Source organism: Papilio xuthus, unplaced genomic scaffold (assembly GCF_000836235.2).
Source record: "Papilio xuthus unplaced genomic scaffold, Pxut_1.1 DF824992.1, whole genome shotgun sequence".
NCBI classification, from domain to species: domain Eukaryota; kingdom Metazoa; phylum Arthropoda; class Insecta; order Lepidoptera; family Papilionidae; genus Papilio; species Papilio xuthus.
This window is the reverse complement of record NW_013533657.1, coordinates 3,465,396-3,477,623: the sequence shown is the minus strand read 5'-3', so window position 1 is coordinate 3,477,623 and position 12,228 is coordinate 3,465,396. Positions and strand designations below refer to the sequence as shown.

At 33.4% G+C, this 12,228-nt stretch overlaps 3 protein-coding genes across 3 annotated transcripts in view; 2 read left to right on the top strand and 1 right to left on the bottom strand.

Moving 5' to 3' along the window:
* The window catches only part of LOC106126525 (dynein regulatory complex protein 1), a 5,481-nt gene extending 1,022 nt beyond the window's left edge, over positions 1 to 4,459 (top strand). Inside the window, exons 3-16 of the mRNA XM_013324236.1 lie at positions 5 to 207; positions 447 to 653; positions 877 to 1,044; positions 1,157 to 1,535; positions 1,653 to 1,735; positions 1,894 to 2,019; positions 2,154 to 2,300; positions 2,377 to 2,413; positions 2,604 to 2,691; positions 2,992 to 3,071; positions 3,389 to 3,520; positions 3,668 to 3,770; positions 3,907 to 4,070; positions 4,213 to 4,459. Of these exons, the coding sequence (XP_013179690.1) occupies positions 5 to 207; positions 447 to 653; positions 877 to 1,044; positions 1,157 to 1,535; positions 1,653 to 1,735; positions 1,894 to 2,019; positions 2,154 to 2,300; positions 2,377 to 2,413; positions 2,604 to 2,691; positions 2,992 to 3,071; positions 3,389 to 3,520; positions 3,668 to 3,770; positions 3,907 to 4,070; positions 4,213 to 4,391 (2,096 nt within the window). The 3' untranslated portion in view covers positions 4,392 to 4,459. The remainder of the gene's footprint in view (positions 1 to 4; positions 208 to 446; positions 654 to 876; positions 1,045 to 1,156; positions 1,536 to 1,652; positions 1,736 to 1,893; positions 2,020 to 2,153; positions 2,301 to 2,376; positions 2,414 to 2,603; positions 2,692 to 2,991; positions 3,072 to 3,388; positions 3,521 to 3,667; positions 3,771 to 3,906; positions 4,071 to 4,212) is intronic.
* A 191-nt stretch (positions 4,460 to 4,650) lies between these two features.
* LOC106126797 (androgen-induced gene 1 protein) lies at positions 4,651 to 9,870 on the top strand. The gene is made up of 2 exons (XM_013324661.1): positions 4,651 to 5,041; positions 5,138 to 9,870. The coding sequence occupies exons 1-2, from the start codon at positions 4,895 to 4,897 to the stop codon at positions 5,693 to 5,695; spliced, it is 705 nt and encodes a 234-aa protein (XP_013180115.1). The 5' UTR covers positions 4,651 to 4,894; the 3' UTR covers positions 5,696 to 9,870.
* Positions 9,871 to 10,042: 172 nt separating this feature from the next.
* The window catches only part of LOC106126524 (dyslexia-associated protein KIAA0319-like protein), an 8,086-nt gene continuing 5,900 nt past the window's right edge, over positions 10,043 to 12,228 (bottom strand). Inside the window, exons 6-9 of the mRNA XM_013324235.1 lie at positions 11,897 to 12,223; positions 11,406 to 11,619; positions 10,692 to 10,856; positions 10,043 to 10,374 (exon numbers count right to left, since the gene is read on the bottom strand). Of these exons, the coding sequence (XP_013179689.1) occupies positions 10,214 to 10,374; positions 10,692 to 10,856; positions 11,406 to 11,619; positions 11,897 to 12,223 (867 nt within the window). The 3' untranslated portion in view covers positions 10,043 to 10,213. The remainder of the gene's footprint in view (positions 10,375 to 10,691; positions 10,857 to 11,405; positions 11,620 to 11,896; positions 12,224 to 12,228) is intronic.

Below are 12,228 nucleotides of genomic sequence, written 5' to 3'. Positions count from 1 at the left end.
GCAGAAGCCCAAATACAATATGACGCTATCACGTCTAACTGGGATGCAATGTTGAAGATCAAAGACCCTTTAGACATCGACGTTGAGATTAGTGAGCAGAGAAAGAAATGCGACGCCCTATTAGAACAGAAGAATAAACTAATCGAAGATTTAAAACTGGAATTGAAACGAACAGATGACGCTTATTACGAAGATTTGGATAAACAAGTAAGACTAACCGAAACTTTTCACCACGTAAAACAAGTGTACAAAAACATATCTTCATCTCTTTCGTTCTCCTTGCAAAAACTGATTTTGTACGTCCATAATTGGTAACTTATAATAGCAATACTCCAGGTAAATTGAACTGCAAACAACAATAACAACATTTAACAGTAAAAAACGCGTTATTACGACTTGCGAAATATTGAGGTATTCTAATTTAAAGTCTTTGGACTTTTTTATAGGATAAAGAAATAAAAGAATTGTCTGACCGAATCGAGAAGCAAGTGACGATAATGCAAAGGGCATACGAGAAGCAATTATCTTTGATTGAGCAAGCCATAAACATGGAACGCGATGCGATGGTGGAACACAACAATAAACGATGGGAGGCGCTCTACAAGCAGAGGGACAAGGAAGAACTTGTACACATGGACTATAAATATGAACAGGTATAGATATGAGTCATACATTTTATGCTCTACATTTAAATTGAAATCATTATTTAGCAAAAAAAATATTTTTGTTGTTCTATTATGAACTTTCTCTAAGCAGATCTGGCGAATAAAATCTTTCATTCATAATGCGACTACGTATTTATTATGAGACTAAAGAAACCGATCTTCAGTCTTCTTGGGACGTAGTTATATTAAAAGGAGTTTTTCCTAATTTTAGTTAGAAGAGCATAAAAAGGAAGTGGAAGCCATTATGTGGGACCACCATACTAAATATCGCGAGGCGAGAATTGAACTTGAAAACTTAATTCAAGAGTTACAAAAAGAACAAGAGAAATTGAAAACAACATGTCTTATAAATACGGAAAAAATCGGGTACAATTACCAGGTATGCATGCACTAGTTCTAGTCTTCGATACTATATCCAACAATATTTATCCCCCAAACTCGTAAGTCAAAAATTGATATTTAGCTGTTTAATTTAATTCTCTAAATTATAGGTGTTGAAGAAAAGAGAAGAAGAAAACGTATTCGTTCGTTCGCAACAGAAACGTAAATTGAACAAGATGTCTGATGTTGCGAACAGTTTGCGCTCCAAAATACGAAAAGCGGCAGAAGATGGCGCTATAGAGGAGATGAAAGCTGACGCGGAGATTATAAAATTGATGCAAGCGATGGATGATTTGGAGAAGAAATGTAGACATTTTTCCAAAGTGAATAATTACAAGTTTACCCAAGTTTGGCGGATGTCGGAGTCGCAATGTGCGCAGCTCAGCCGCGACATTCGTAATACAGAGGTTGCGCTGCATGCACACATCCTAGCGGAACCCCCGCCCCCGCCGCCTCCTAAATTCCCTAAAAATCCCTTAACTAAATATGGTAAATTATTTTTTATTGTAAACCATGTTCTAATCGAAAGCGGTACATTCGTCCAAGCATTCGTATTTATAATATTAGTATAATGACATAGGTATTGATTATATTTATACATTGTAGAATATGAAGGGCCACCCATAGTTCGGCGTGAGGCAAAAGAAGACAGTGTTAATGCTGTAAACAAAGACGCAAAGGATAAATTGGTAAACATTAATCATTTCTTTGATAATTAATAGGAAAATTGAACATTTTATAATTTTCTTTCCTACACATGGCTCGTGGGAATATTATTTTTTTTTTTGGCAGAATGTGAAAAAGAGTGTCAATTTATTCCTTTGTTAATAATTTGCTAATGTTTCAGATTCAGCATATACTGAAATTGGTATCAGACAACACCGGATTTTTGGTGGAGGATCGATTATTAAAATTAATCGAAAAACATCAGCCTTCTTCTAGAAATTTATGTACACTGGATTCTATATTTATGGTGAATATGACTGACGATAAATGGCCAGTAGACGTCCCTAAGGATTGTTTAAGTCACCAATTAATTATCGGCATTTAACGTCGGTGCGGTATTAAACGACGAATTACTGATTTTTAATGTTTTAATTTTATAAGGCGCTAGAGATTCAAGCCGAAGAGGACATTGAACTGCTCTGTAAGACGTTTTTGAATTATGCCTTTTGTTCGATTTGCGTTGGAATGGAGTTTGGAACGATGTCCGATTCTTTGGAGCAGTTATCTGGTGTTAGCATACCAGTAAAGGTAATTATTTTTATTCTAACCTTAATTTGTAATCTATAGAATTAAGTAATAATAATAACAATTGTGGCATTTAAAGGACGAATCTCATCCAAGTGTGTATAAAGGAAGTCGAGGTATGAATTTTTAATATGGTATGTATGTCGTTTATTATTTTGCTATAAAAGATTCCTCTCTCATTATTTTTATTTATTACATTTGACAAAAATTTGTACAGGATGTTTTTAACAATTGAGGAAAATGGAACTTTTTGTTTGTGTATTCTATAAATAAATCCATGTATAATTTAAGTATATCTATGTCTAGTTGAGAGGTCGTCTACGAAGGTGAGGAGCAGTGTGATTGCTCGGAGTGTGTCTGCGTCTACTTCTCGTTCAATACACGTCGGATTCAAGTATTTTTTTTATACTTTTTTATTATATATAATTTACATTTTTTTAATATATTCAAATACATTTATAATTTTGTCCAATCTTTAGGCTAGTACTTTAGAAACCAGCTAGTGTATGCTTAATATAATATCGATATGGCAATAGTCGAATAGCAGGATTCAAACTCATGACCCCTAGTCGATAGATAGACGATCGGTAGTCCGTACCATTAACTTTAATGATATTGGCATCATTTACATTCTTTTAAAGTACCGAATGCATTTACTTAGTGTATACATTAATGAAAACCGTTCGTGTTGCAGGAGTCATGAGCTGTCACCTGAGGAAAGAGAGCTGATGCAGGAGGCGGATGAGATCATACAAAAGTGTGGTCAACAACAAGGTCGAGTGAACTCTGTAGCTTGTATAGTTCGTCGCAATCAATCTAGCTAGTGTTTCGAGTTGTGAGACCGCATAACCACGAGTTTTTATATCAGATACATGTATACATTGACATATTTTTATCCCTTTCGTTTTCTTTGAAATTATTTTTAATCTGTATTTAAATGAGAACGAGTTTATAAAAAAGTTTCTAACGTTTTTTTGCTAGATCGATACGTACATCGTACATACTTCCTAATAACAATACATCGTATTGTTATTAACGATACATATAATAACGATACATCGTACAATAGATGTGTTATCACATGATATTAGGAAGTTCGACTGCAACTGGCATCACTTCCGAGACGGGCGCGTCTGCGCCAGGCCGGCGCGCGGGCCGTGGAGTCACCGTCTCCTCCTTCCAGACCCTCGCCATGGACAAAGACCATCCATTCCTCTGCCCAGGTATAACAAACAAAAAACTCACACCAAGAAAAGTTTAAGCAAAGCTGTAGCACTATTAAATCAATTAGACCAAACCGTCACGAGTTAAAAAACTAAATTACATTGTACACAAATATTATATTTATTTTGATTTAAATTAATTTTCAGTGGGACATTTACTGGAAATTGAGCCTATGCAAGTTCTAACTGCCCTCAACGAATTCATGTCTGTATTCGTTCCGCCCGACAGGAAGATATTGAACGACATTTTGTAAGTTTAATGAAATAGCTAATTCTAATAAGATTACGAAAAGTTCAGTTCTTGTCATGTTCCGTAATATTAATATACTGCTGTCCGAAATAATTGCTTAGTAATAAAATATCGTCACATTAATTTTATATTTTAGAGATAGTGTCAAACCTCCTGATTTCACGACACCGTCTCGAAGATTGACGCCTGATGAAATCGAACAGTATTGGAGTCAATGTAAAAATGTATTTTCACCTGAAAAAGATCGTTTTTGGGAGGGCCTGTTGGCTGGACTAAACAGTTATCTGCCCATATTACAAGGTAAGTAGTAACTTTATGATTAAGATAAAGAACTTTAAGATGTGCTTCCGAGGAAACGGGCAGTTTTTTTTATTTATAATGTTCTTTTGCTTACCTGCGATGTTATATTTTTACCTATGACGTTTACGTTTCTTTTTTTCAGAACGCGAACGCTTGCACGAAGAAGTAGTGGAGTTGAGGGATCGTAATGTGGCGCTTCGTCGCTTGGTGCGCGGCGCCCTGCCCGAGCTGCCCGCGCCTCGCCGCCGCAACCTACGACGTGTCTTCACTGCTACCATGCCTGATTTAGCGCCACCACCAGCATTCCCTTCAATATCATGAATTATTTACATAAAAATTGGAGTCAAAATAAATGAAGTTATGAAACCTAGTGGATTTTCTGATCATATAGCTTACACCAATATGAAATGAACGCAAACATAAAATGCGAAAAAATACTTTACTAATATTGATCGATTTGTTTAACTCAACAAAATGCAACAAAAAAGTAAACATCGATATTCATTATTTAATTAAATAGCAACATTAAAATAAAATCAACTTGTCATGTCATTCTGTGCCAATTTGTCATTGTCAAATGTCACAACTCAAAAGTAGGTTTGAATTTCGTTTGGCTTGGCTTGTGTTGTAAATTTTAAGAGAATTTTATTAAAATTAATATTTTTTTATTTAGAGTAAATAACAGAAATATAACGCATGTGTCTACTTCGCATGTGCGTTTTAAACTACATTCCGTACTAGCTTTTGTTATATCTAAATTTTTACAAGAGATTTCAATTGTTTAAGTCTGCATAATTGAAAGTAGCCCATTATAACTGTACAAAATGATAAGATTAATCTTCCATATCGTTGGTGCGATACAATTTTTCTATGGGTGCTATTATGACCATACATATGTGAAAATTCCGAGTACTTCTACTAACGTAACACCGTTTGCTGGAAAATTGAAATATTTAACATTTCTAAATGCAGTAAGTAATTTTGCTAAAGCAAAATGTTATAAAACATTAATATAGTTTAATAATGGTGAGTTACAGATTAAGATGCATGTTCAAATATTATTTCAGATGTTACAAACTGTGTACTTCACCATTGCAGTATCCAATGATATATTTGGAACAAATGAGCCGGCGCCGTCGCACAAACCTCTGTTGAGGCGAATCAAGGATACCATGTTTAGTACCTTAGCATTTCCTATGGCTTTGTTTGTTGGTGTAACATTTTGGGGGATATATGCTGTGAATAGAGAATTGATTCTCCCTAGAGCTTTGGACCCCTTTTTCCCAATTTGGCTAAACCATGTGATGCATTCAAATATTGTATTATTCACTCTTATTGAACTTGCCACATCATTTAGAATGTATCCAAGTAAGAAGAAGGGTTTGACAATACTATGCACATTTATGTTGTCCTACGCAGTTTGGGTTCACTATATTTATTTCAGAACCGGTAGCTGGGTATATCCTATACTTAATGCACTAAATTGGCCACTAAGAATTGCTTTCTATGTGTTCAGTTTAATCTTTATATGTGGTTTTTATTCTTTAGGCGAGAATTTAAATAAACTTGTGTGGTCTAAAGAAGTAGAATCCACTGTTAAATCTGGAAAGAAGAAAGCTAAATAATGATGCTTACTATTCCATATATTTATTTTAACTTATTATAAAGGTGCATATACTGCTGCTCAACACAATTAAATAAAATCTTATGTTACTCAAATAGAAATCTAAGAAAATGACTCCATAAGCAATAATAGTCATAAAAATATGAAAAGATTCAAATAATGATATTATACTTCTGTAAGTAATCATATTCAATATATTGATATTATTAGGCACTAGACTAAAAAAGTCTGTTGAAACATTTCACACGTTAGTTGTGCATAATTTTTAAAAGCTACAATTTAATATAATCTAATGGGTCTGAAAATATAGCTTTGATGCTGGTCGCAAAATATATTGTTCTGGTTTATACCTTAAATACTTAATTATGAATTTTAGGAAATATAATCAAAGTGAATAATTATAAATAAGACAAAAAAAAATGAAAATATTACAGTCAACATGATTAAGCATTTTTTTTTAATATTTCTGATATGAAAGAATATGTTTATCAAGTAATTGCTATTATTGATAAACAATATGTACATAATTCTGTAAAAAGTTGACTTAATATGACGATTTTTTTAAGAATTATGGTTTTGTAACTATGTTAGTAGCAATTACTTGTTTATGTAAGTAGCTTCATTATTGAGATTGCAACACATCTCAGTATTAATTGCATTTAATTACCAAATCGAATTTTAAATAGAAAAGTGATGATTATTGGTTTTGTATTAGTGGTTTAATTTTTGTTTTCATTGGCAATAATAGATAATTATTGAGGGGCATTTTGTTCTTTCATAAATACAGCTGATTTTTTGGCTGCCATTTCTAAAAGGTATTGTATTTTCGACTAAGTGCATTATAATTATGATATATTTGTATTCAAAATGGTGTAGTGTGTTAGAATAATGTTGTTTTTAATATTATTATAGAATAAGTTTTTCCAATTTTGTATTTTTTTACTTCTAATTACTATTCTAATGAATACATACAATTTGTCTATTTATCTTAAACTGGCCTTAATAATTACTGTTAATAAGCGGTTAAAGAGTTTGTCAACTAATTTAAAACAATTATATAGATATTTTAAGATGTTTACCATATCTTATGGTATGCCTTATCATATTAAATTTTAATGGATAAATTATGTCCTGTAATAATTAAAATTACCTTTGAACTCGACATTTTCTGCTTTCTAGTGATTTAGGGAACATTTGGATGCACAACGCCACTATTTTATGTTATATGAAGTCATATTTAAGTAGCTTCTCAAAATTCATGTTCTCGTAATTGCCGCGAAATTGTCCACGTGATGTCAGAAATGTGTTTGACAAGACGTGAGTGGGACAACGAAGTAGGTGTGAAAGAGACAAATGTCTGCATGTCTGTCACTTTGGAAAAACTAGATAATTTTTAGCAAAATATTGCCGGTGTCCAGGTGGTGAAATTGTAATTGATAATTGAAGGTGTTCAGGTATTTCGTAATTGTCGGTAGCTTGTTATTGTAGCTATGTTGAAAGCAATAATTTTTTACATTAAAATGCAGTGCAAAACATTGCCTTTTATTTTTTCCCTTGCTATAGCGATAGCGAACGATGTTATGCAATCGCTTCGGAGCGAGTGCATTTTGTCTAATCCCCCAAGTGTCTTATAATTGGTAACATTACTCCAACGAAATAAAAAGTCAAACTTTGAAAGCAACCTACACTTTATTAAAAGAATATGTCATAAACAATATAACCCTAAATAAAATACAAAATGGATCTTTAAGTACGTTGCTTACGCGATACATTTTACAATCACAGTACATAAGGACATTAATTTTCATTGTTTACGGCCAACATTTTTAATGTTAATTTCTTCAGATATATCCAAAATTATGGGTACAATTTTGATAATTATTTCTTTTACAAAATATTGCACATAATACATTAGCCGTATCACACATATTTATTAAAATTCGACTAGATAATAAAATTATAAAGCAATAATGAATAATTACAAAATGCCAATAAACATATTCATAATTAACTTACTTGTATATTTAGTGCTAAGTATGTAGCAGTAGTGAAATTTAACAATCAAACTATGGCTTTGTGAATATGAGAAGCCAGTGTCCAAGGGATAGAGATTTATTTTTGCTTATATAGATCGCTTTTCCTCTAACCTAAATAACCTACTCGGTTAAGTAGGTCTTTCGTCAGGACCGGAAAATGAGTCTCGCTCATAGAGGATTTACGCTTCATAATTACAGTATTTAGTTTTATAATTTGAGTAAAGCTAAACTACCATAACCAGTCATTGTCCCGTCCTGACCGACGACCTTCACAAGCGAGAAAAATGTCGCGATCCATTTGACTCTCGCTATTTCGTGTTTGACTTTATATAATAGTTTCCACAAAACATACAAACAAAAAGATACTGTTATCCCTTATAATCTTTGAATGAAAAGAGATAAAGATTTATGTGCAGGCTTTTTGTTCAGAAGCACACTGTAATTGTTCAAGCAAACTCAAAATCAAGATAAATTGTGATATCACTTTACTGTATGGGTTCCATCGTGTAAATATCGATACAATGACAATGTACTTGTATTTTGTAAGGATTACTGGTATGGTGCAATGATGCGATATAAAATTAATAGTTTTAAGTTGCATGAAAAATTCTGTACCAACAAGAAGAAATTAGTATTTTGTTCTGTAAACAGCACACACATCTTGAATAGTTTCTTATATAAAATTTCATAGATAAATGATTAGATGAACAATAAGTTATGCATTAATTAAATTAGCAGCAAAAATATAAATGAAGCAATTTGATGAAGAATGACAAAGCTTGTACAATATCCTTTTACTTTTACGAAAAAAAAATAACATTCCTTTTATGAAATCTATTGTTCCACCATTCTTAATTTGTTTAGCGTTTTCTATTTTAGTTCAGTTTAAATATTTATTCATTTTAATATTAAATTAATTACTAGAAAACCTTTTAAAATTGTATAATACATTGGAATTTACATTATTGACCAAAGTATCAAGGTTTTTGGTGGACTTGATTTGTTTTATCTTACTAACAACGCCTATTTGAATAATAAGTAAAGGAACACTACAAAAGGATAGAAAACTTTTATTGTTAATTCGAATTTTTAATACTGAATTTGAACATCATTGGCCTTGTTATTTACACAATTTGTGAACAGCCTCTTTACCTTATTTATTATATTAGTTAATTACATCTATATATTATATAAACAACTATGTGTTTGCATTGTCTACGAACTATTTATTTATGGTTATTCTTCGTTTAAAATACTTTTTTTTAACCCTACCATTAAATGCAAATTCCAGATCACAATAACTTCTTTAAGTTGAAACTTTGCTGCATAGCTAGAACTGTTTTATTTGAGCTCAAATTTATATGTTATTATACTTTGATAGATTGTGAAAGAATTACTCTTTTCATCTCTAAAACCCTTAATCCACTAGCACGATTAGCCGCGCGATTGTTATTTCTAATAGGATTTATGAAGCATGTCTATTAGCGTAGTCACTCTCTCTGCTAATCGCTTAGTGGAAAATGGGTCTTAGCCAACCTAATAATATACAGAGTGTGTCATTTTGATATTCTGTGTCATATATTTGTGGAAAATTATATGACCCAGTTTCCGATTGAAGTTTAATTGAACACATTGTTAACGAGCGATGTATAAAAATATTATGCTGTATTTCAAACTCTACAAGGGCTAGTTTAATTATTTACACTGTATTATAGATACAGGATGTACCCTTGACACAATATATTTATCAGTGCGTTTAATTCTATGAAGAATATTGATAACATAATATAGGCACATGATTTGTCATTAACGCATCTTATAATACTTTTAAATCACACTAAATTAGATTTTTTTTTACTTATCAGTTATGGAATGTCTAAATTTGGTCGATTTGAAAATTTTGGAATTGTTTTGTCAAACTTATCTGTATATCTGAGATCATAACTTAAGTTATATATTTTTAACCAATTACATATTGTATTTCTTAATCGTACACTATTTGACTCGCGGTAATCCAATAAACGTATTGAAAACTGTCGAATTGTAAGATTGAGAATTTTCCTGAATTATTTTTCATAAAAAAAAAACATTCAAATCAGACAAAAAATTATTTCGAATCGTGACTCACAACGTATAATGTCAAAAGTTACGGTTGATTTTTAAAATCAAAAAGTCTTTTTAAAATATATCGTTATCTTTGTCATTTGAAAAAAACAGAGATAAAAATATGTTTTAATCGTGGATTTTGGTCTCAGAAATCCACGGTTAGTGATATAAGAAGTACTAAAAAAATCTATGATAATTTTCGCGTAAAAATAAATGTTTATAATTTTATAATTTCTAAATGCATAATTTCTTCTTCTTCGGCTTCGGATGTTCTTTAGTTTGACGGATTACTTATTTTGTCGGACATTAGTCGGATTACCGCGTACGCGCTTTACGCAGTTACAACTTCATTTAATGTATATAAACATATAATATAATTATGTTTTGACCTTACGGGAAGGTTTGACTCCGTTCTTCTTCCATCCGTTGGCGACGACATCACCGTTCGTCGCGCGGCTCGAGAACAATGTCGATTTGGTCTTCGATTCATACAGCACGTCCGATTCCGTCTCCGTTTCTGACATATCTTTGCTTGTAACTGTAAATTAAAAGATATATTTATATAGTAACTTCTTATTTAACCTCACATCATGATATAATTTTTTTACACAGCATGTTTAACGTGTTAAGTGCCACCAACTGGTCTTGCAAGTTTATACGTATATACTAAACACTTTGATAATTGATTTTTGTCACATACTTGTGTTTAGGATCGATTAGAAAAGTTACAAATGCGTTCTCTACATTATATCTGGCAATACAGACCATAAAAATTCATATAAAAAAAATATATGATGGAAATAGGGAAAATATAGTCAGTCGGGTTCAATTAATTTAGTTATGGCATTAACTGACAAGGTTTATCTTCTTCTGCGCGCGGCAGCAGACGGTAGTGGGAGCGGGGGCGTGGCTTGCGCGGCGCACACAGCCGGCGCAGCAGCCGAGCGAGCGCGCCGCACGCCCCGCCCACCGCGCACAGCACACCCACCCCGCCCAGGCTCGCGTACACCACTGACCAATCTGCAATTATATGTAGATTATATTGACAGAGCCGAAAAGCATCTGCGGTTCCTCTGGTATATTCCTGTTTGTTTTACCCTATAGTGATACTAAAACTATAAAATGGTAGTAGTTTTCAAAGCTTTTTCATTTTTGTTACATTACATAGTTCGTCTATTGTTTCCAGCACAAAATAATGAAAATAAAAAACCTTTATGTAATGCTAGCTGTGGCCGCGACTTCGTCCGCGTCAAATACTGTCTTTGGGTAGCATTTTAATTATTTAGGTAACTTATTTTACTAACACTTATAGTACAATAATGACAAAACATATTAAGTTCAGAAAACATTCGCATAAACCTCACATATTCTAATAAAAACTTTCATCCCCTATTCCCTATTGTTATTTTTGCGTTAAAAAGTAGCCTACGTCCTTTCCCAGGCTCTAGACTATCTGTATACCAAAATTTGATTGAAATCAGTGCAGTAGTTTTTTCCGTGAAAGAAGAACAGACAGACAGAGTTTCTGGCGCATTTATAACATTAGTAATGATATAATGGTTAAGTCACCGCAGTCGGGCATCGCATCAGGGTCGAGCTGTGTGAAGAGGCTCTGCATCCAGAAGGCGTCGCAGCGGCAGGTGCGAGTGGCGCGGTCGCACACGCCGCGGCCCGAGCACGTGCTCAGACAGCGCAGCGAGCGCACGCGCGCCACGCCCGCGCTGGCCCCCACCCCGCTGCCCCGCAGCAGCCCCAGAGCGCGGATACCCTCCACTGCCACCTCCTACCCGCACACATATACAATACAGATTTGTGTTTGATAGCTTAGGAATTGCTTCATTTTTAAATAAAATATACAGCCATTTTCAAATACAAATGGGGCCTTAGTATAGATGTAACGGAATAAAAATCGCAATGGAATACAAAAGTCGAATGTAATATGTTTGATTTGACAAATTTTTTAAGATAATAACTGTTAACAATCTGATAAATTTGAGCAAAGGAAAGTAGATTTTCACACAGTTGGAGGTTAAGTTTATTATTACAAGGAAAATACATACCTTTTCCGATAAAAAGAATATAATTTGCGTATTTCCAGAGTCGACTTCTCCTCGTATTTCGGTGACATTAACTTTGATATCATCTTTAAGAAGTAAGGTGATCTTCTGCACGAGACCATCGAGTTGACTCTTGGTGAAGGCAGACACGGGCGTGTGTAGCGTCATCTCAAGTAGATTCATCTCCAAGGGGTCGGGTTTGACTTGTACGCTAACCGCGTCCCTGTCAGACTCCCCTTGGTCGTCTGTCACTGTTAGCTCAAACACGTATCTACCAGATTCAATGTTTGTTAACTGTAAACATTTCAATAAGTGAATAGTGTATTTAGACAAGA